This window comes from Macrobrachium nipponense, chromosome 39 (genome assembly GCF_015104395.2).
Source record: "Macrobrachium nipponense isolate FS-2020 chromosome 39, ASM1510439v2, whole genome shotgun sequence".
NCBI classification, from domain to species: domain Eukaryota; kingdom Metazoa; phylum Arthropoda; class Malacostraca; order Decapoda; family Palaemonidae; genus Macrobrachium; species Macrobrachium nipponense.
Window position 1 is genome coordinate 20,805,589 of NC_061099.1, and position 23,998 is coordinate 20,829,586.

Genomic DNA, 23,998 nt, shown 5'->3' on the forward strand with positions numbered 1-23,998 from the left:
TCCCTCACGTTCTCCGTGAGAGGAACTAGGAAGGATTGCGGATCCCATGCCTGTGACCAACACTCCTTCAGTCTACATTGCAGAGACCACAGGTGAAGACGCCTGTGAGGGACTAACTTCTCTAGGGACGACAGGTGACTGATCACGACTTGCCAAAGCTGAGCTGGCTGTTCCTGTAATGACAGAAATCGTAGAGCTGCCTGCCTAAACCTGCTGATCCTCGAGTCTGCGGGGAAAACTCGTACTGCTACCGTGTTGATCAGCATGCCCAGGTACTTTATCCTCTGTTTGGGGGAAGAGTCCGACTTCTCGAAATTTATCACGATCCCCAGATTGCAACAAAAGTTGAGGAGGCAATCTCTGTCCTGTAGCAACTGCGAGCGAGAGCTCACCAGGACTAACCAATTGTTGAGATACCTCAAAAGACATATCCCAACCGAGTGGGCCCAAGCTGACACCAGTGTGAACACTCTTGTGAACATCTGAGGGGCGGTCGAAAGTCTGAAACAAAGTGCCCTGAATTGGAACACTGTCCTGTCGAGGATAAAGCATAGGTACTTCCTGGAGGACCAATGGATGGGTATTTAAAAATATGCATCCTTCAGGGCCACCGAAAGCATGAAATCGTTCTCCCTGATGGAATTGAGCACGGAACGTGCAGTTTCCATCATGAATTGATCCTGGTGAACGAATCGGTTCAAAGAAGAGAGACTTATCACCAGTCTCCAGGCCCCCCATAGACTTCACCAGGAAAAGCCGGCTGTAGAAACCTGGTGACGGTTCTCGCATGATTTCCACAGCTCCCTTGCTCAGCATAGTTTGCACTACTTCCTTGAGCGCTACGTCCCTGGCTGAACCGGGAACATACGTCTGGTGATGGACCGGATGAGAAGTGAGGGGTGGCCTCGACTCGAAGGGGAGAAGATATCCCTCCCAAAGTATATCTACTACTTAGGCCTCGGCTAGGTAGCGCTGCCATGTTGGCCAATGGCTCACCAGGTACCCCCCAACTTTCAGCAGCGAGGGGGAACGCTGTCCCTAGCGTTTCCCCTTCTTCCCCTTTCACTTACCTCCCTTCCGGCGAGAGGAGGAGGGCTGACGCTCGCCTCTCAAAGTGAAGGAAGGCGGAGTCTTTCCCTGTGGCCCCCTTCGACGGAGCAGAGGTCTTGGGGGCAAGACCAAGGCCTAGCCGCAGTTGAATGAGATGGCCTAGATGTCTTCGTAACTCCCTGGTGTACTAAACGGTAGCTATCTTCAGCTCTGTTTTTCCATCGCAGCGTCCACCATCTCTCTAGGGAAGAGAGAGGAGGAACCCAGCAATGGTCCATTCCTTAGATCCAATGCCAACTCCGAGCCAGCCAACCTGGATACTTGATTCAGGACAGTATCCCTCCTCCTAAGCACCAGGTTGGCCCACAGGTTGGCAGTCTGGTGGGCCAGGTAGGAGATAGCCCTACCCCAGACTGACAAAGTCTCCTGAAAGCTGAGTCTTCTCCAGGAGTTACCAGTCCCGAAGAGGCTGCAACTTTGGATACTGTGAGGGACCACAGATCCAGCCAGGGGACGGCCTGGAAGGCTGCCATAGCGGTAGACTCCAAAGCCGCTGCCTCTTGCTGTGTGAACCAGAGTTCTCGGACAGCAGGTGTTGTGGAGGCAAGCCAGGAGTTAGACGAGCTAACTCCGGGTCAACCTGTTTGGTTGGCAAAGGGTTCTCCGAAGGCATGTAGAAACGCCACTGACGAGGCAGAGGAGGGGGAAGCAGCTTGTCTGACCTGCTGGACCTAAGCGAAGCCTCTTGTCCTGAGGCAAGAGTGTTCACCTGGTCCAGCACACCGTCAGCCAAGGAGGACCATGGAAGCCCTACAGAAGCTCTGGGTTCCTTCTTAGGCCCCCAGAATGACTAACCGGGAGGGGCAGTCAGAAGGAGCAACCATTGATCCTTCCACGAGGTCATTGTGCTGACGAATCAGCGCAATGACCTCCGCAAAAGACCTCTCTATCTCCACTGACAGTGTCCTGAGGCGATGGACCGTCAGATCCATCCAGGCCACGTCCCTCCTGAGATACTCTTCCTTCAGCAGGAAGAACCTCATCAGACCCCCTGTGATCTACTCTGACCACTTGAGCATATGACCTCTTGGGTCCTAAGACCAAACTGGACACATATGCTCTAATGGATGGATCGTGAGGAGCGCACTCCTCACGGTACCCCCTAGTCACCATGCTCCTCCCGGTGTATCCCGAGGAAGTTGAAGGGACAGGTGAAGCAGATCTGACGCTCCCGCTCTGTTTACCAGCAAACAGAGAGGGCTGCAGGCGATCACCAACCGGCGATGATGATGGGTCTGCAGGTCTAGATGAGTGTTCTCCCTGTGGCGAAGCGCTCTACCGGCTGCCCAGACCGTCCAATCATGCTGGTGTGATCGACGGTCTGGTGACGGGTAGCGTCCACAAACACAACGAGAGAGGGCACTGTCATCTCAACGAGCACAGTCCCAGAAGCAGCCAAAGCTGTTCCTGGAGACTGGGGGGACCTCCACCCGGTCTAACCTCATGTACGGTCCCAGGGGACCATCACGTCTACCCTGGGAACCGGACAATTGTTACGGGAACGATCACAGCTAGGCAAGAATCACCTGGGTGACTCCCATCTTCCTTCTGCCCCGTGCCGGAGTCCTGACGGTGAGCGTACTCAGCGCCACAGACCCTAGCTGCACGTTCACCTGTAGGTGACTGTACACTCGGTGAAACTTGCTCATGAGTACCCAAGACGGTTCCCGGCCCAGAAGCAGAGCCTCAAGAGCCAGGAGCAGAAGTACCGGCAGTTGCTGGTACCTCTGCTGTCCCTGCCCTGCTCATCCCTGGGGACGGCGAGGGGGTTCCTATTCCCGAAGGAATGGGAGGACCAGCGGAAGGCCCACTTGTCTCACCGGAACAATGAGACAGGCCCTTAGAAGTCCCACAACAAGACTTCTTGTGGGGGTGGGGGGTGAGAACACCATCTTCTTCTTCAGCCAGGCAGCCTCAAAAGGAGAAGTGGAGTAGGCAGCAGATGGCGAAGATGTAGGTAAAGAAGACAATGATGACACCTCCCACTTCTTAGACTTTTTTTTCCCAGCTTCCTCAGAACAGCAGAAAGATCCCCCACCCAGGACGGGGCTGCAGCAGCTGCCGAAGCAGCGGGATCCACCACGGCTTGGGACAGAGGAACTGATGCTGTAGCAGCACTCCCACAGGCAGGAACAGGGGCGACAGGCACGGCAACAGTAACAGGATGGGAGTCCAGGGGCGAGCTCTTTGGGCACTCAAAATTAGGAGGGGGAGCGAGGACAGCATAGCCTGACCTTACCTTACAGAACTTACATCTTATTCGGGTTGCCCCAGGTCCCTCAGTATGAGGCACCACTAATGTCTACCAGAGTTGCTAATACATCTTCCGGTATATTTTGCATCTTCCAATCTTGGATGGTCTGGGATGCATTTTAGATATTTGTCGAGCTTATTCTTAAACGCATCTACGCTCACTCTTGTTATATTCCTCAGATGAGCTGGCAAAGCATTGAATAGACGCTGCATTATCGATGCTAGTGCGTAGTGGATTAATGCCCTGTGTGCTTTCCTTATTTTTCCTGGTATAGTTTTGGGCACTATTAATCTACCTCTGCTTGCTCTTTCTGATATTTTTAGCTCCATGATGTTTTCAGCTATTCCTTCTATCTGTTTCCATGCCTGAATTATCATGTAGCGTTCTCTTCTCCTTTCTAGACAATATAATTTTAAGGATTGTAGTCTTTCCCAGTAGTCAAGGTCCTTAACTTCTTCTATTCTAGCCGTAAAGGACCTTTACTGGAGGAGGAGGTGGGAAATATTCCACCCTCGATGTATGCAGCACTGGTGCAACTGCAGCAGATGGAGTGGCCGATGTTATGTGCTGGGTATACACCAGATGTGGCTGTGTTGCATACCCAGGTGTTGAGATGGTTGTGGTCGTCCTCAACTCGATACCATGAGTCACTGGTACTGCTGCCAGATGACTTAGCAGTCCCTGAAGAGAAGGAGTGCCAGGCAGATTCAGGGTACGCCATACTTGCCACAGATCCCCACCCGCGGTGTTAGACGTACCTGAGGGAGCAAAAGTCTGGTTAATCGAGGGAGTTCCTGTTCGCCCAGAAGGGGAAGTATCCCCTCCTGAGCTAACAGAAGTTCCCGAGTACAACTCCAAGTCGGCATGCCTCCCTCCATCCTCTGTACTCGACACGTCGAGAGAAGAAGCGGAAGGAGAGATGTCCCCCAAAGGGGAAAGAGCGAGACGGGGAAGTTTGCAGAAGGAAGGAAAGACGACGACATATTGGTGACCAAGGGAGTCGAAGGAGAACCTCCTCCGACGCCTTGAAAGACTTATGCAGCTTCTTCCTTCCCTCATATCTCTCCCACTGCTTTTCCGACCAAGAGATACAAGTATCACATGTATTAGTTCAAACGCACTCATGCCCTCGGCACCTCGCACAAAGGGCGTGAGAGTCAACATGAAGTTTTTATTGTAAAACTAATATTGTAATACCTACCTGAACCACCTGAACTAGCCCTGGTCACTTACCAGCCCGACCATCATTTATTAAAAATTTACCAAATCTTTGGTTAAAATAAACGATCAGTGTTGCCAATCTCCTGGCAAACACCCTCGTTACCTAGTTACCAGCCCACCGCTAGTAGCCCTGCCTCACGGGCGGTCACACCTGCCCTCTCACGTCAATCATAACTCAATAACTCTGTATGAGAGGGGAGGAGGGTGGGAATCATTCAGGTGTTCAGGTAGGTATTACAATATTAGTTTTACAATAAAACTTCATATTGCAATACACCCCCTGAACACCTGAACTAGCCCGATTAACAACATTAATTTGGAGGTGGGAATCAAATCTGCCCGGCCCTCCACTGTACTAGTTTGTCAGTCAATATTAATTGAGTACGCGAGTCAGTCTCAAGTTCATTTGTCACTCGTCCAAGCTAATCTCCCATGTGTGGCCTTCTAGGCCTGCCATATGTGGAGGGAAAAATTCCCTGCACCTCTACCCTAAGGTCAAAACTCATTGAGTGCGGAAGGGATACAAACCTGTTTCCTCTCAGCTGGCTATGTGCCTCACCTGAGTAGAGGAAAAACTGAAGACCTCCCATGTGGCTCTCGGCCTCTCATGTATGGAGGGAATCTGAAGACCTCCCATGTGGCTCTCGGCCTCTCATGTATGGAGGGAATCTGAAGACCTCCCATGTGGCTCTCGGCCTCTCATGTATGGAGGGAAACTGAAGACCTCCCATGTGGCCTTAGGCCTCTCATGTACGGAGGAGACAACGGTGTCGTCGATCGTAGTGATGTCCTCTCTTGTAGTGTTGTAACTGCCTGTCTGTACTCTGCCTGGTTGGCACTTGGAAGAATACCCTCAGATAGACCCAGACATGTTCTTTCCTATCTTTCCTAATACTTAAAATCCTCTTGTGATATATCATATCATGAATACCTTATACATATTCCGAATATTCGCTCCCTACTCTAATACTAACTCAGACAGCAAGATTGTTGGGTTTAAAAATAGAATTTAGGCCAAAGGCCGAGTATTGGGACCTATGAGGTCAGTCAGCGCTGAAGGGAAATTGAGAAAGTTTGAAAAAGGTGTGAAAGGAAGAAAAACCTCTGTTGCACAATGAGTCCAGTGTTAGGAGAGCGTGGAAAATAGGATGAGAGAATATGGAGAGAATATGAAATCAGAAAAGTGAGAGAGAGAGAGAGGAGAAGAGTTGATAAAGAAAACAATCGTCTAGGAATAAAGAGAGAATGAGATGTAAAATAAAACAGGGAAAAGAGGAATGAGCGAGCGAGGAGAGCGGAGATAAAATCAAGCGAGAGAGAGAGAAAACCAACGTCCTAGGATAAAGAGAGAATATAAAATCAGGGAAAAGAGAGAGAGAGAGAGAGATAAAATCAGGGAAAAGAGAGAGAGAGAGAGAGAAAGAAATTACGATCGTCTAATATCTCCACCTCCGCAAATTGCAGCAAGTTAAAAGGGTATTATCTTAACGATAATACTCGTATAACTCCGTACAGCTATGAACAACCGAACGAGAACTTGTTGCTAATGCGATCGACTCCTATAACAACATCACTTTATTGTATTGATCAGCGTGTGACAGTGATCGAATCCGATAGCAACATCCGTTATTGTATTCATCCGCGTGGGACGGTAATTACTGTATTCATGTTATAAATGCAGCTGAAGCTAATAAGGCAAAATTACGTTCATCAGCAACCTGGACAGAAGTCCCGAGCTTATGTATGAATTCCAACGCAGCCGTGGTAAAAGAAACTAATAGCATGAAAGAGCTCATTACTGTTGTTTTCACACAGACAAAGGATTAATAACGTATATAAAGTGTAAAGTTCGTAATACCTATGAAAACGAGTGAAAAACGATCGGAATCCTAAATTTAACGCCATCTAACCCGAGTGAAAAACTAGCTTCCAATGAGACGTATCAGTCAAATTTTGGTCTTAAATTACATCGTAAGACGAACAGTATGACTTCGTTACATAAGTTAAGTATCCAGATATTCATTAATATGCTAACTAAGGACAAAAACATTAGCCGAGACCAAGTGATATGGTCGAATCTGAAGCCAAGGAGAAAAAAAAAAAATAGACTAGCCGGCATCCTTGTCTGTCTAAACCACACCTCCTTACAATAGTGCTGTTTGACGACAAGCTAGTGTAATTATAATTTAATTGAAAAGTAATAAAATAATATTTAAAGGTAATTAAATTAACTTTATTAGGCCTAATATTAATTTCAGTTGTCATTGTAATTTGATAATACGACTGGTAATAATTTGTAACTGTAATTGACATAAGCTCAATATAAATACTGACGGCAATAGTCTGTTAAACGTATGAAGACGTCATACATACAAATTCCTTATATCTGACATCTGATTATATGCCCCAAGATAAATACCTCATTGACTATATTAAATGTCAACATAGTTGAAGACAGTCTCCTTTAAGACGTTTTGTACAAACTTGGCATAAGTGAGAGTGTTGTTACGTTAGTCATTTTAGTCAATCAGGAGAGAATGAGATGGATACGGCGACGCAAACCCGTATCCGTCATCCGCTGATTCCCAGCGTGAATGACTGCCGAGTTTAGTGTTTATACTACGCCAATATGATGATACACATAATACAATTATAATGCTTTAGTCGGACAGAATCGATCTTCATTCTGTTCGATTACATTCATATTAATTATCCTCAGATCGGATTCTCGTTCGTTTTCAATTAACACCTGTATTGAATTATCCGAAGTCAAGAATGCCTTAAGCCTACAGCGTTAGCCAATATAAAAATAACTACCGATATGTTGTACAGCGAATACTTTAGGTTAGGCTAGGCTACTGAATATGCATACGATATATCATCGTGAACACTAGGCTAACCGTAGTTAATTTTATTCGATTTCTCTTCATACTGAACATCGTAAGTCAATATGCATTGAACGGAGAATTAGTTGATATTAACAATTATCGTATCGTATACGTAGAGGAAAGTAACCTTAAAGACGAAGGAGCATATCTGAAAGACCAACCCTGGCCTAAAATAAAAGCTTCTGATGCAAGGAACTCTAAGCAGGAAAAAGCCTAAAGATGCTCTAAGGACACTGTGCCTCTAAAAACTACTACTTTTAATAGAAAACCGACCCGAAGAAGCCTGCACTTCTCTTCCTAAACTAAACACTATGTAGCCTATTATCCCTACTCGTCTATATCTGACCTAAGTTTTTATCATCCTGAGAACTTACACATCGAGGGAAGGGGAATCTGCTGCCAACACTGCCTGCTCCGCGCCAGGGGGGACGGCGGATCCTGCCCGTGGGCTTGCGGATCCCCATAACCCCCAGCACCGGTTAGGGCTGATTCTGGAACAGGCAGGGGAGCTGGAAAAGAACGATTAGTAATTTCAGTATCCTATTGCTCGATCTATCCTCACATAATCTTGACCTAAAATCGGTAACAGAGATGTCATCGAGGGAAGGGGAATCTGCTGCCAACACTGCCTGCTCCGCGCCAGGGGGGACGGCGGATCCTGCCCGTGGGCTTGCGGATCCCCATAACCCCCAGCACCGGTTAGGGCTGATTCTGGAACAGGCAGGGGGGGAGCTGGAACAGAACGATTAGTATTTCAGTATCCCTATTGCTCGATCTATCCTCGCATAATCTTGACATAAAATCGGTAACAGAGATGTCATACTCGATGTCAGCGTACTCTCAAGTCTCTTAAAGAGCACTGTCTCTAAGTCTTTATCTTGATCTACGTTAGTCTCTTCCTGCCTACAGTTACTTCTTAATACGAGACCTTTCCTATGTTTGAGATACCCTAACATCTGGTCCAAAGACCACTCCTGACATTCCAAACATTGGTTTTTACATTATATTGAACAGGCCTACGATTTACGCATAAGGAATGATTATCGTGTCATAGGGTACTCATCCTTTTCTTGCATTGTTGGCAAAGACGATACGTTGTTGAACTCCCGCTCGTCGTTTTCTGTGATGTCGTGGCCGAGGATGCAGTAGTCGTTGTCGTAGCCTGTGTTGTTTCTTACTTTGCAGAATCAATGTCTAATGACAAGGTATTAAGAGCAATCCAACCTTAATCCAAAGGGATGCGTAATTCGCCACCAAATTCAATCAAATCAAAGGTGCAAATGAAGGCCGGGCAAGACCAAAAAGGAGTTCGCTGTGGATACATCTGTACTCCACCGCGAACGATAAGTGATTGACGTGAGAGGGCAGGTGTGACCGGCCCGTGAGGCAGGGCTACTAGCGGTGGGCTGGTAACTAGGTAACGAGGGTGTTTGCCAGGAGATTGGCAACACTGATCGTTATTTTAACCAAAGATTTGGTAAATTTTTAATAAATGATGGTTCGGGCGGGTGGTAAGTGACCAGGGCTAGTTCAGGTGTTCAGGGGGTGTATTGCAATATCAATACTTGAGTGAAACGCTCCACATTTCCTGCCCCCTAATCCAGGACGCAATTGCCGCATAGATGGGGGGCGAGAGGGCTTATCTAATTAGTGGGTTTGCATATCAATACACAAACACACAAAACAATCACAATTATAACAATCAAAAAGAAAGTTGTAAAGATCTCACGACAGAGGCGGGGAGAGAGAATTTCTGCACACGACGGCGGTCGAAAGCAAAGTGGAATATTTGTGTTCAGTTGGGCGGGACTCCTGACTATCGGACAAGCAGTTACTGCTTAACTACCTAGTTATTAGAATCTTATGACAGAGTTCCAGCTGCACTGAAAGCAATTCCTTATGCAAAGGACCGATGGTTTGTATAACGTGTGGGAAAAAATATATTTTTTTTTAATAACCTGATCATGAGTGACCGTAAGCATCCAAGTGACAAATATTCTTAAGACTGTACTACACAATTGCTTTACATGGTTAACTGCATGAAAATGGAATATGAATACAGTAGTCTACAATGTTATTATCATACTACTCTTGTTATTGGTACATACTCTTACCACTTATCGGAATTATGAAAAAGTCCTGTTTAAAAACTACATGTGAACCAATAAATAAACTTAATTTTCAAGCAAACGATTAGGCTTTACGAAAAGTTTTAAATAGGCTGGATATGGTGTTAAATGAGTAACCTACATGACAGGGAGAAAAAAGATATCTGTAATATTTCAAACTTGAGGAAAAGGCAGACAGGATTTGGGTAAATTGGATGTTATTGAGGAAAGAGATGGAAATATATTGTATAGGGATGAAGACATTAAGAAGAGATGGAGAAAGTATTTTGAACAATTTTTAATACTGAAAATGAGCAAAAAAATACTTTTGCAATGCCAACCATTACTGTTTCAAAATTAAGAATACAACTGCACATGGAAATATTGCTATGGAGGTTTTTATCATAATAAAACTGCCTGAGGATAGAAAAATATGAATACTGTATAAGGAAAACTTAACTACTATAAATGAGAGACAGCTTATGTCAACGATTAAATAAACTTCTCCCAAACTTTAGCACACCACTCAATGGAGTGATAACCCACCACACCAAAGGTTAGGAAACCACATAGGTAAAAATTATTACCCTTCTCGCCTCTTGTTTATCTCTTCGTACAGGTGATCTTCCTTCACTGGCCCTAGCCCGTGTTAATGGTGGGCTTCCAGGAATTGAGGGAGGAGAATTGGTGCCTCTGTTTTTTATTGCTGGTCGAGCAGTAGCTGCAGATTCCATTTTGGAGCGCTTGACAGTGTTTACTAGTTTCTGTTAAGAAGGATAAAAATAACTGTAGAAACATCTTTTCAGAAGCATACGCAATGCATAAATAAAATCTTCTTTTAAGTAACAATTATGACTTCTTTTTTTTATGTCTTCATGTTTTAAAAGTACCACAGTAGAATATAGCTGCATTAATCTGTGCCAAAGGTTTTGTGCCAAATGTTTGTCATGATAAGCTACTGAAAAGTTTTTGTAAGTACATGAAACCATCTGCCTGGAAATTGGTAACATGAAGTTTTCATATTAAAACTAATATTGTAATACTTACCTGAACACCTGAATTCGCCCTAATCCCACTTAGTCCGAACAGCTCTCAATTACCAATCACACTAGTGGGAAAATTAAATAGCCAGCATTGCTAACACTGCAGGTAAAATCTTGTCACTTGAGCTACCATCACAGACAGTTGGCAACACTGAACAGGTGAGTGCCGATACTCCTACCTTCATCAATTGCTTTATTCAAGTTCAAATTGATGTGGGGAAGGAGGGTGGGAATTGATCAGGTTAAATACATGACTCACCCTCACGGTAAATACATATCTCGTCCTCACGTTAAAGGGCGAAAGTATGTAAATAATAAAAATGTTGGCATACCTTTGCCGCTGACTAACACAAAGTAGAAAGGCGGCTATAAAGGTTATCACAAATTTATTTAAAAAAGAAAAAGAAAGATCCACCACGAATATAATCAACAGCCAGTAAGAGCTCACAAACACACATCTTCATCGGAAGACGGCCAAAGGCAAAGTGGAGTGTTTACATCCGGGCAGGGTGGCATACCCGCCTGCCACACGGTAGTTAGCCTACTGCCTAACCACCTTGTTCAAGAACTTAATGGCCATAATTCCAGGTACGCCGAAAGTAATTCCTTATGTAAAGTACCGAGTGTTTGCATATTGTGTAGGAACAACCTACCTAACCTTTCCTAAAATACCATCCTAACCTAACCTAACCTAGCCGGGGAGGGTTGGTCCCATCCCCTCCCTTCACAAGTAACACTAAACCTTGGAAACAACTACCTACTACCTAGGTATAGCCTAAGGTGGTGTTAAGATACAGATCCTGGCGTTCTGCAAACTAGCACCCAATAGAGTTTACAACATTTTTCTAAAACTTGTGGAACTGACTGAATGACTACCTCCGTAGTTAGGTAAGTAGCCTATTGGTAATAGCGAGGTAGCCTAGCTAGTATCCTAAGTACTACCTGCTACCTACTACTACTAGTAGGTACCTACTACCTAAGTACCTTGATAGTGAGACATTTTATGAGATCCCCTTCTAAACTTATTCTAGTTGTAGGAGTCTAAAGTAAAACTAATTAATTAACCACCTGAATGAATAATGAATGCCACCTACGTCATTGGCGCAATTACGGCGTTAAAATTCGCAGGCTTCTAGGCAATCCCAAAATAGTTTAGTGTAGCCTGTACTAGGTACACAGCAGTCTACCGTGATGTATTGTTCCTGTACATATTCTAAGTTGTGTTGTTTCGGTGCGTTCATTCCTGATTATTTTTCACAGTACTTCAAGAACTCATCGTCCTTACGGTACCAAGTAAAACAGGAAATCTTTTTAAAAACGTCAGAAACTCTAAATAAGTTATTTATATGTGACATAAATTATTATTAATCTTATCACAGCGAAGCTCACACTTCATCTTGTACACAAAACTGAACAGTACCGAAATTTGAGAACGCACTATAAGCATTCATGCACAGTGCGGTGTGACCTGAGTCTAGCCGTCGCTATGTGACAAAGCATCGTGTATGCGTCATGATTCACTTGAGAAAATAGGTATTCCAAAAATACAAATTCAAAATGTCTATATAACAAGTGCATAACATGTTCCTGAACATTTAAGACCTGGATAAGAAAACATATAATAGATGATTGAGTGACATTTTGATAGTACTAGTTTTCCTTATACATCTTGCTCATTTGGCCAATTGACATTTATAGTAGATGCCGTCAGAATTTGTCTTTGTCTAACACGACAGATTTCTGTGGATGTTATAAAAATCCATGCTATAGCTCTCATCTCTCTACTACCGCTTTTGTATCAGTTAGCACTCGCGTAGGCGCACACACCAATATTTGCAAATGCAAAGCCCTTATCATTTATGAACCAGAACCGTTTTAAGACCATATTGAAATCCAAGCTTCATCTTTAACAGGGAGGTAAATATAAACTAATTGCGAATATACTTTAAATTTCATAATTCTGTATAGAGAAATAAAAGAAGGGAGGTTGTCAAATGTATATATATATATATATATATATATATATATATATATACATAAATATATATATATATATATATCTATATATATATATATATATATATATATATATATATAAGGTATAATGGGCAAAAATAAACTTAAACAAGCACAACCAAAGGCAAACCAGAATGGGCTGGAGAGCTGTTTTATAGACGATTATCGAAACCTACTACTATTATAAAACCAAATGTTATCTGACCCGCCAACTGTGTTTGAAGACCAGGTCGTGGATTAAGCTGCCAATTTATTTCGGATAACGTTGTTATATATACCTGACTGTCCTTTATTAGGTAAGAGTGATACTTTAGTAACGAGTGTTTATGTTTTATTTAAAGTTAGTATTTGATGTGAGCCACACTCTTGTCCGATAGGTAGTAGTACTAGGTAGTAGGTGGCCTACCATGTCGGTACTTGTATCCGACGTAAGGACCACAGTGTTACTTATAGGAGCTAGAGTGTACACTATAAAACAGAACAGCAGAAGTTTGTGAATTTTTTTAGATATTATGATAGTTTTTTTCAAGTAATTCTGGTAGATTTATGGTAAAACTAGACTTTTACCTACTAGGGTAGATCATCACAGCAGGCCAAGCAGGCCACCTACCATCAATGCAAGCCACCCTCCGAAAAAGTACATTATAACGCGTCCTGACACCCGAGATGGGCATCAGTCGCGACTTGTTGTTGGTGAGAAACGGAGCTAAAGACCTCTACTCTCCTTTCGAAGTAAGTATTTTCTCCAAAGTTAGAAATTAAGGCCAAATTTTAAGATTTAAACAGAGGGTACTGAAAACGGTCTCAAACGTAGTGCAAATCTCACCAAAACGCGTTCAACATTTTTACTTACAACTCGAGGTATTTAGAAGATTGACGCCATCTCGATGTTTACGGAGTAGCTTGTGTCAATAAACTAACCATTTCCTGTGATAAATCCGCACGCCACTTGTACCCACAGACGCTGGAGCACTTTTATCACAACAATCGAAACAACGATTTCTCATCAACAACAAGCCAGGCGTAAACAGCTGTTGGGGTAGAAGATGACGAGAAGCGTGCTCTTGGCTAATTTTTAAATAAGTAGTAAAACATCAATTTGTTCCGATACGTAATACAAACCATCGGTCCTTTAACAATAGGAAGTAGCTAGCGGCAGCTGGAACGGTCGTAAGCTTCGAACAAGGGGAGAACGGTAGTTAACTGCTTGTCCGATCGTCGCGCGCCGCGCGACTGGGAGGTAAACAAATCACTTTTGCTTTCGGCCGTGTGTGGGAAGGACGTGTTCGCCATCGCTCTGCCCGCTTGTCGTTTGCTTCAATTCTTGAGTATTTGGTTTCTATTTCTGTGTATCAGGAGTGATAGTTTAAATTTTAAAGTCAGTAAAGTACTTTTTTTTCTCTATTTCAATTGATTACAATGAGTGAATCAGAGGAAATTGAAATTTCACCGCGCCCTCCAGTCGCCCGTTAGAGTGTGTCCCGGGACTGGAGGGACGTAAATGTGGGGGTTCAGGTCCTTTGTGGAGGTGGACCCCCACGAGGTTTGTTCTCGTTGTCGAGGGCGAGAGTGCTCTCGTAACGAGCCATGTATGGTTTGTATGGATTGGTCCGAGGCGCAGTGGGTGCTGTACGAGGGCAGGAAGAGACTTAGGCCGGCCAAGAAGTCATCGGAAAGTCCAGTGGACTCCTTTGGTGACGGACCACTTCGTCCTCTTTCCTGCCTCCCGGCCAGCCCCCACGGTTTGCGCCTTCCCCTGCGGGGGGGGTAGCGGAGTCCTTTTCCTCTCTCGATCCGTCGAGTGTGGAGGAGGGCGCCCGCTACCCGGACGTACAGTTGTATTCGGGGTCTTCTGTCCGCTCTGGGGGGGGAATTTCGCCCCCCAGGCGCGGGGAAGCCCCTCCTATTAACCCGACTCTTGCTTCCGCAGGTGTGTCAGCAGCGAAGGACGACTTGGGACAGGTGTGGGAGTCGCTGGGACTGCAGGGAGTGCCCAGCATCCAAGGGTTGATACAGCGGTTGGCGGGGTCGGCCGTGGTCACTCATGGTGCGGTGACCACCACGACGACCACATTAACTACCCCTGCGTATGAGATGCCACCCACACTCTTGTATATTAACGGCCCTACATAATGTCGGTGACACCCACGGTGGCAGTACAAAAACCAATTGCCGCCGTTCCAAAGAGGACGATGCCACCACCACCTGGATTTTTTCCTTTGCCGACCCCGGACTTCCGCTGCCCCAAGAGTACCCCCCTGGACCTGCCGCCAGTGCCACGGATGTCGGTGACTGTCGACAGGACGCCTGGCTCTCCCTTAGTACCTGCCGTGCCTGCCGTACCTGTGGCCGCTCCAGCGACTCTTTCCTTTTCAGGTGCACATTCAATTTCAGATGTTCCTGCTGTTCCTGCTGTTCCCGGACCTGTTCCTGCCGTTCCCGCTGCTGTGTTGGCTGTTTTTAACAGTCTCAGGTCCTTCCGGACAGGTGCAGTCGGGCCCTGTTGCTTCGGCAACTGCCCCGGCTCCCTCCTGGATGGAAGACCTGACGTCTGTCCTGCGGAGCCTGGCGAAGAAGAAGAGGAAGAGGAAGAAGGTGTCGTCATCGTCTTCATCGTCTTCTTCGTCGTCTGCTGCCTCTCCTTCCCCTTCGACTTCTAAGGCCAAACAGCCGAAGAAGAAGAAGGTTGCCTCCTCCCCCCTAAGAAGACTCCTTCGGGATCTTCTAAGGGGGCCCGGCTCGCTCAGGCGAGCTGGGGAGCTCTTCTGCTGGTCCTCCTGTTCCTTCGGGTGCGGGGCCCGTCGCTTCTTCTGCAAAGAAGAAGTCGACGGGGACCAGAGGTGCATCAGCTTCGGCTGGTGCGTCCTCACCTGGTGCTAGTGGTTCTGCCGCTAAGCCAGGTTCCGTCTCGGCTGCTTCTCGTTCGCGAGAAGCACCGAGTGGACGCTCTTCTAAAGAGGACCGTCCAGCCAAAGTTTCGACGACCGAGCTCGCTCGCCGTCAGACAGCGGCACGGAGCAGAAGACTGGCGAGAGTCGTGCACACGACTATCGCCCAGGCCACTGGACGCTCTCGCAGCGACCAGACGGCGCTAGGGCTGACGTGCGGTCACTGACGGCCACGGGTTGAGGCGAGGAAGGAGTCCCCACGGCGCCGGTACCAGCCACGGCTAGTACCAGCGGTTGACGCGCCGACGAGGACGCTGGCCGGTCTCGACGCGAAAGGAGCCTAGCAGGTCACCCGTCCGCCGCTCCCGATGGGACCGGGCGGAGACGGTGACCAGCGGCAGCTCGCCGTGACGCTAAGCGAGCGGTTCTCGACGTTTCTCAGCCGAGCCAATCGCCCCAGGCGAGCGGCGACGCTAGGCCTGCTGCTAGACCGTCACCGCGGGTTGACGATCGGCAGCAGCCCTCTGCGCACGCTGGTCCTGCCAGCGAGCGCGGGGGAGCGTCAGGTCTGCCTCTCCTATACCTTCAACCTCCTCGGGCTATACCGGGAGGAGCGAGGTACCAAGGAGCGATCACGAGAGGTGCGCCGCTCGTGACCCAGCTATGACGCCGTACGGCTCAGGCACGGTCTTAGGACCGACCAGGACGTACGCGCAAGTAGTTGGAGGCGACCGTCAGGGGTCTGTCGCTGTTTCCTCCTTCTGAAGGAGGAGTATCGAGGGATATGCTCTTGTTGGAGGGACTGGACGGTCCTACTCCACAGGACGCTGTGACGCCCGAGATACAGAGGAACTTCCGCGGAAGTCATTAAGCTGAATTGCGTCTGCATAATGGCCTCGCGGAAGGATCGCCGCTACCACCATCAGCCCGCCCACGTCCCGGCTCGAGTCATTTTGGGGTCCCAAGAGGGAGCCCAAAATGATGATGGGGTTGCCACGATCAGAGCTTGCGGACTCAGTCCTGGATCAGGTGGAGAATCTCGTCTCAGGACGGGAGGACTCGCTAAAATCCGGACGGTCCTCTAAGCTGCTTCCTCCTCCTCTACAGCGGCTCATGAGGTCAGAGGAGGACGTTTTCTTACGTGCCATCAGAAGACCCGATACTGCCGAAACAGGTTAACCCGGAGTTAGCGAGGCTGACTCCAGGTGTGTCCCTGCAGCAGCTCCTGTCGGAGAACCTATGGTTCTCGCAGCAGGAGGCACTTGCCCTGGAATCTACCGCTATGGCAGCATTCCAGGCAGTTTCTGGGTTGGATTTGTGGTCCCTCACAATATCCAAGGTGGCGGCCGGCTCCGGGAGTTCTGCTCTCGAAGACGACGCTTCCTTCAGGAGACTGTGCCAGTCTGGAGGAAGAGCAATCTCTTACCTCGCCCATCAGACTGCTAACCTGTGGGCCAACTTGGTTCTTCGGCGTAGGGCCCACGCAGTCCTTACCCGAGTGACCAAGGGGGCTGGGCGTGAGGCGGCACTCGGGCTAGAAATGACCTCTTAGAGTTCCCCCAGCTCTCTTTCCTGGAGAGATGGTGGACGCTGCGGTGGAACGGCGGCGCACTGACGAGAGTGACCGCTTAGTCCACCAGGCAGTCTCGAGGTTTCTGGGCAACCTCGAGTAACTGCGGCCAAACCAAGAGCTTGGCTAGCGCTTCCACGGCGGCGAAAAGACGGTTTGCACCGTCCAAACCCCGTGTGAAGACTCCAGTTGTTTCGACTCTGCGAGAGGAGGCCGCAATCAGCCCTCCTCCCAGCCCTCCTTTCCCCGAGGAGGTGCTGGAAAGAAGTCGAAACGAGGAGGGCAAACGCTAGGGACGGCGTTTCCCCTCACCTGCTGCCGGAAGTGGGGGGGTGCCTGGCGAGCCATTGGGCGACTTTGGCGGCAGCGCTAACGGCGCCGAGAACTGGATAGTAGACGTCCTTCGGGAGGGATATCTACTACCCTTCGAGTCTCGGCCCCCCCTCATCTCCAAACCGGTCCATCTACAGACCTATGTCCGGGGATCAGCAAAGGACAACGCTCTTCGACAGGAGATCAAGACCATGCTGGCGAAACGAGCTGTAGAAATCGTGGAGGACCAGTCACCAGGCTTTTACAGCCGCCTCTTCCTAGTGGAGAAGGCAGGGGGGTGGCGGGGGTGGCGCCCGGTGATAGACCTCTCTCCCCTGAACCGCTTCGTTCGCAGGACGACGCGGTTCACGATGGAGTCGGCACGCTCAGTGCTCGACTCGATCAGGGGGGAACGATTTCATCTTTGCTTTCGGTGGACCTGAAGGACGCGTATTTTCAAATACCCATCCATCAGTCCTCCAGAAAGTACCTCCGCTTCATCTTCGACGGGACGGTGTACCAATTCAGGGCACTTTGTTTCGGTCTCTCAACCGCCCCACAGGTGGTTCACGCGAGTGTTCACTCTGGTGTCGGCTTGGGCCCATTCGAACGGATACGTCTTCTGAGGTATCTCGACGATTGGCTAGTCCTGGCGAGCTCACGCTCGCAGTTGCTACAGGACAGAGATCGACTCCTCAAGTTTTGTCGCGATCTGGGGATCGTGATAAACTACGAGAAGTCCGATCTCGAACCCAAGCAGAAGATGAAGTACCTGGGTATGCTGATAGATACGGTAGCAGGGCAAGTCTTTCCCGCAGACTTGCGTATCAGCAAATTCAGGGAGGCAGCCGGCCGGTTCCTGTCGCGGCAGGAACAGGCAGCACAGCAATGGCAAGTCGTGATCGGCCATCTGTCGTCACTCGAGAAGTTAGTCCCTCACGGGCGTCTTCACCTGCGGTCTCTCCAGTGGAGGCTAAGGAGAGTTTTGGTCTCAGGCCAAGGATCCTCCTTACTTTCCCGTGGCTATCACGGACAAGGTGAGGCTGGACCTAGCCTGGTGGCTCGACGACAAGAACCTCTTAAGAGGAGTGCCATACGCACTCCCCCCCCGGAGATGCTTCTGTTCTCAGACGCATCGACCGAGGGATGGGGCGCACACCTGGAGGAGTTGCTGACTGCAGGTGTGTGGGACCATCACGAAAAGCACCTTCACATCAATGTCCTGGAACTCAAGGCGGCGTTCAACGCTCTCCAAGAGTTTCGGGACCGCTGGTGGGACACTCAGTGGTGTTGATGTGCGACAACACCACAGTAGTGGCATATGTCAACAAGCAGGGGGGGCTAGTGTCTCTTCCGCTCCATCAGTTGACGGTGCAGGTGCACGAGTGGGCCACGGCTCACTCGATAGAGCTGTCAGCACGCTACATTCCAGGCAAGAGGAATGTAGTAGCGGACAAGCTCAGTCGTCGGGATCAGGTGATAGGGACCGAATGGTCTCTACACCAAGATGTGGCGGAAAGGCTCTTCAACCTGTGGGGGCGACCGGTCGTAGACCTGTTCGCCACCCGGCACAACAGGAAGATCCAGGTGTTCTTCTCGGCCGTGCCGGACCCATGGGCAGCTGCAGAGGACGCTCTCCAACACCCCTGGGACAACCTCTTCGCTTACGCCTTTCCTCCCTTCTGTCTGATTCGGAAAGTGATCAGTCGCGCGCTGGTCACTCCCAATCTCGAATGATCCTGGTGGCTCCCAAACGGCCTCAAGCCGTTTGGTATCCGGTACCTGCTGGCTCTTCTTGCGACGCACCGAGAGAGCTACCCAACTGGCACAACCTTCTAGCCCAGCCACACGTAGAACGGCGGTACCACCGAGCAGTCCAGTCCCTTCAACTTCACGGCTGGCTGTTATCCACCATCTCTTGCGAACGAGAGGCTTTTTCTCGTAGCGCAGCAACGAGATGGCTGGACACGTCAGACAGTCCTCTGCAGCTGTATACAGGGAAGTGGGCCGTCTCTGTGGTTGGTGTCGTAGACAGGGTTTGTCTCCTCTCAGAGCACTCTTCAGCAGGTAGCGGATTTCTCGTGGTTTCTTCGCCGAGAGAAGCTCCTCTCAGTAACCACAGTTAAGGGATATAGAGCCGCTCTGGCTCTCTCGTCCTAAAACTGAGGGGACTGGACATCACGAATTCGTTCGAGATATCCTGCTAATGAGGAGCTTCGAAAGGTCTTGCCCAACCCAGGGAACTCAGGCCCCTGCGTGGGACGTTGACTCTCGTCCTTAGGAGTCTGACTCGAACACCCGTTCGAGCCACTCCGAGAGTCGTCAGACAGGGATCTGACCCTCAAGACCCTCTTCTTGCTGGCCCTGGCATCGGCGAAGAGAGTAGGGGAACTACATGGCCTTTCTTTGATGTTAAACATACCAGAGGCTGGGGATCTGTGACGCTCGATTTCGTCCCGCGAACTTCGTAGCTAAGACTCAGAATCCGTCGATCCCTGACGACAGGTTTCGCGTCTTTCACGATCCCCTCCTGCTGGACTTTACAGATAACGATGCGGATGAGATGCTGCTTTGTCCTGTGAGGGCGCTACGGCGCTATCTGAAGAGAACTCGACATCTCAGGCCTGAGTGTCGACGCCTCTTCGTTAGCACTGGGGTCACAAGAAAGAAGTCTCCAAGAACACGCTTTCTTTCTGGCTACGTGGGTGATCAGGAGAGCGTACGAAGCTGATGGTAGCGACGACATCCGTACGCTCCGACCGAGAGCCACGAAGTCAGAGGTATCGGACCCTCCTTAGCGTTCCGTAAGAACTTCTCCGTGGCGCAGGTCCTGAAGGCAGGTGTCTGGGCCAACCAGACCACCTTCACGTCCTTCTACCTTCGGGATATTGCCCACAAGTCCTTGGATACTTTTTCCTTGGGACCTGTGGTGGCTGCTCAACACGTTGTGTAAGCTTACCCAGCACCCGAGCAGGCAGAACAGCATCGATTACTGGTATGACTGGGAGAATGCATGTGTGAATGAGAGAGTGACTGGCTTCTCTTCACCATCTCTACCTAACTACCGTGGGCAGAGGGATACGGTCGTTACCTTGCTGGAAAGGAAGTCAGATGCAGGTAAGCTATTCAAACAGAGCTCCATCCTATCTCTTTAACTAGAGATAGGAGTAAATATCCACCACTTCTCCAACAAGGGGAGAAGTGGATGCCAACATGAGACAAACCCATTACTTTACATTGGCTCATGTAAAGGAAAAAAGTTCTACAATGCTGGTACGAAGAGATACGCTTGCCTCTCTCTTAGTACTCGGCCCAGAGGTCTGACCATTGATCCTGCGGTGCACACCCCGATCAATCGGACAGAGGCTTGGATCCCTCCCTCGCTCTTACGACCAGGGAGGCATTCCAGGGATGGACGAACACCAGTCTGTTCATCAAAAGACTCAGATTCCACCCACCAAGAAGTGAGTCTTCCTATTGTTAAAGGACCGATGGTTTGTATTACGTATCGGAACAAATGACAATTTGTCGAAAATTGCATTTTTCCTAACTATACAAACCTGAGGTCTTTAACATAAAGTCCCTCCTCATGCCACCCCTCACTCTGCGTATTTTGCATGGGCAAAAGCAAAAGTGATTTGTTTACCTCCCAGTCGCGCGGCGCGCGACGATCGGACAAGCAGTTAACTACCGTTCTCCCCTTGTTCGAAGCTTACGACCGTTCCAGCTGCCGCTAGCTACTTCCTATTGTTAAAGGACCTCAGGTTTGTATAGTTAGGAAAAATGCAATTTTCGACAAATTGTCATATTTTACATATTTATGATGATTAATTTGAAAATATTCGTTATTGAAAAAGTAACTCGACTCTGACTCAAATTTAAGTAATTATTTTTCTGAATTAGAACGTTCTTTCAAGTTCTGTATTATGACGTCACGACATCTTGACTTTCGTACCTATTGTAAATAATTGCTATACTCAACTGTCATTGCAGAACAGTTTACCAGTTATTCATGCAGATTGTTATCAGCTATACATATAATTGTTATAACTCGTTAATGCGCATTATATATCTTTATTATTTTACTTTTTGGATATATGAAGATGTTTTACTGCTGGATTATCGCCGTAGTGTGACGCAATCGTTTTCGGTCTGGCCATGGGCTTGTCTGTTTTCGCACATAAGAAATTATGGGGCCGAATTTGCAATGACCAGAAAGTCGTTAAAAGAGGAAAGTTAGCATTGAGGGGCATATGTTTTGACTGAGAAAAATAAAAAATTTATTCAATAGCTAGCTTGTAAAAAATACTTGGTTATAAAACTTGATTGACAACTAAGCAGCATGTCTACTATGGGTTTCAGAGACAGTGCAAGCAGGTTTTTGGGCAATACCTATTTCTGTAACGAACACTCTTAACAGAACGAGATTTTGCTATAGTGCATTACACCCAGTGCCGTAATTTATAAGGGTATCGTGAATCACTAATCGTAAAGAATAACGACACTTGTCCTTGTACCAAGAGACAAAAACTCATTATGCAGAAATGGATACGAACACGTTGTATAAAGCTCCACCTACCCTCTCCCTAACCCCCCCCCCCCTCCACCGCCATCCCTTTTCTTCTTCGTTCCTCCGCCTTCCTTTCTCTCTCTCTCTCTCTCTCTCTCCTCTCTGTTGCCATTCGGTATGTGTTGACCCTCCAAAACTGGGTATAAGACTACACACAAAACGTTGAAATTGGTGAAATTAGGCTATGTATTGGAAGTATATATAGATAAATATTAAAGCAATTTTATCATTATTGCATTACTATGACAACTAGAATTCATGGAAACAGTTTATAACCTGTTAAGCGTTCACCCACGTAATAATACGTTTACCGCGATCTACTCGGTAGCGCCTTCAACGGGATAGTACGTTCAAGACTTTAACTGTGCTTGTCAAGCCGTCAGCCCCGTAATAATACGTTTACTCGCATAGAAAGTGTAGGAACATCACTTTGGTAACACTCTCAGCACATGGGAAACTTATTTCCAGCCTGGCAACTCTTCCTGGTGGTCGCTTATGCTAGAAAACTGCCTGTCCCTGTTGGTTTTCTTTCAATACGCTTCGCGCGTTTATCGAGACAAATTGGATTTCGCGTCTTTCACAATGAATGTCCCAAAGAGGAGGCATACTTTCTTTAGTGAGATCAATCAAATACTAGATGAGGAGTGTGATATTGATAAACCTATTTGATGATGAGAGCTCTAGTTCTGAATCCTCCAGTGATGATACAAACTTTTCTTCCAATTGCGGGAGTGAAGATGACTTTTCTTTGCCGAGTGACTGGACTTCCGAGAGAGAGAGAGAGAGAGAGAGAGAGAGAGAGAGAGAGAGAGAGAGAGACTGGAGAGAGAGAGAGAGAGAGAATTTCCTACAGTTAATTACAGTATGAATAACAAGCATAAAAAAATCAATATTAACTTTGAAAAACTATCATCAGTGCTATGATCGCTGATTACAAAAAAAGCGTGACGGTACGTTAGCAGCGAGCTCATCAGGGGCGGACGCTTAACAGGATAATGGAACGGCGTATGTGTGAAGCCTCCACTAATGTGGCAACGATGATTTTGCCATTCTTAGCATGCAAACATTAAAGCATGCAAACATTAAAGGTTACATTTATTTCTGGCATACGATTATTTAAGAAATTCAAAATACTAATAAAGACTGAAAATCAATGAAAAGTGCTAGCAAAAACAAAAAAGCAAAAAAAAAAAAAAACGTAGTTGTTCCTCTATGCACTTTTCCGTATTCGTTCCTCTATGGTTTTCGGCAGCCAGATGTACGGAAAACGTTAGAAACATTTGATTTTATCTACGTTAGAAATATCTGTAATTTTTCGGGGTAATTTGGTTGCAAAAAAGGGATAATATACATGAATTAAATCAAAATTTTTAAATAACAATGTAAATTTAAACTAAATAACGAGTAAAGAAAAAACGTTTAGGGAATAAAACTTTGCAGTTTCGTCGTCTGTCGTCGTCTGCTGTTTGTAATTGTGTTATGGCGCGCGCGCTTAGAAACCAGGAACAGCAACGGGTTTAAAGTGCAATGTGGGAGTGAACTGAGACCAAAATGTGTATAATAACATCAAATAAGCACTGTGGAGTTTCAGTTGTGATGGCAGTAAGGATAAAAACCGCCGATTACAAGGTAAGAATGAATTCAGTTCCACCATAACCCCGGGGAATAACAAGTTTCATACTTTCACTAATATAGGCAACAAAATGTTGTTTTTATTGTGCTGATTACAACTGCAATCTTGAGTAAGATCAATAAAACGTTACATACATACGCTAACATTGTTCAAATGAGTGCTGGGAAGGCTGGGAAAGATGGTGTCCGTCACTGATGAGAAACCGTCCATGAAAAACGTAGCCGCCATATTGGATTTAAAAAACTGCCTTGAAAACATATTTTACGAAGAGCTCACATGCTTATTTTAGTTCGTATGGGGCTTTCATATATCACAATATGTTGACGAAACTTCAGTCTTTAAATGGTATGCTTAGAGTTGCAATTGTATTCATGTTTCACCAATT

General features: G+C 47.2%; 1 protein-coding gene across 4 annotated transcripts in view; it reads right to left on the reverse strand.

Moving 5' to 3' along the window:
* The window catches only part of LOC135210186 (torsin-1A-interacting protein 2-like), a 181,248-nt gene that overhangs the window by 51,395 nt on the left and 105,855 nt on the right, over positions 1 to 23,998 (reverse strand). Inside the window, exons 1-3 of one of the 4 annotated variants that reach the window (XM_064243017.1) lie at positions 11,719 to 11,856; positions 10,629 to 10,689; positions 10,169 to 10,345 (exon numbers count right to left, since the gene is read on the reverse strand). In XM_064243017.1, coding sequence (XP_064099087.1) covers positions 10,169 to 10,315 — 147 coding nt within the window. In that variant the 5' untranslated portion in view covers positions 10,316 to 10,345; positions 10,629 to 10,689; positions 11,719 to 11,856. Of the gene's footprint in view, positions 1 to 10,168; positions 10,346 to 10,628; positions 10,690 to 11,714; positions 11,876 to 23,998 lie in introns of those variants that run through there. The other 3 variants (XM_064243016.1, XM_064243019.1, XM_064243018.1) reach the window with 3 other exon arrangements.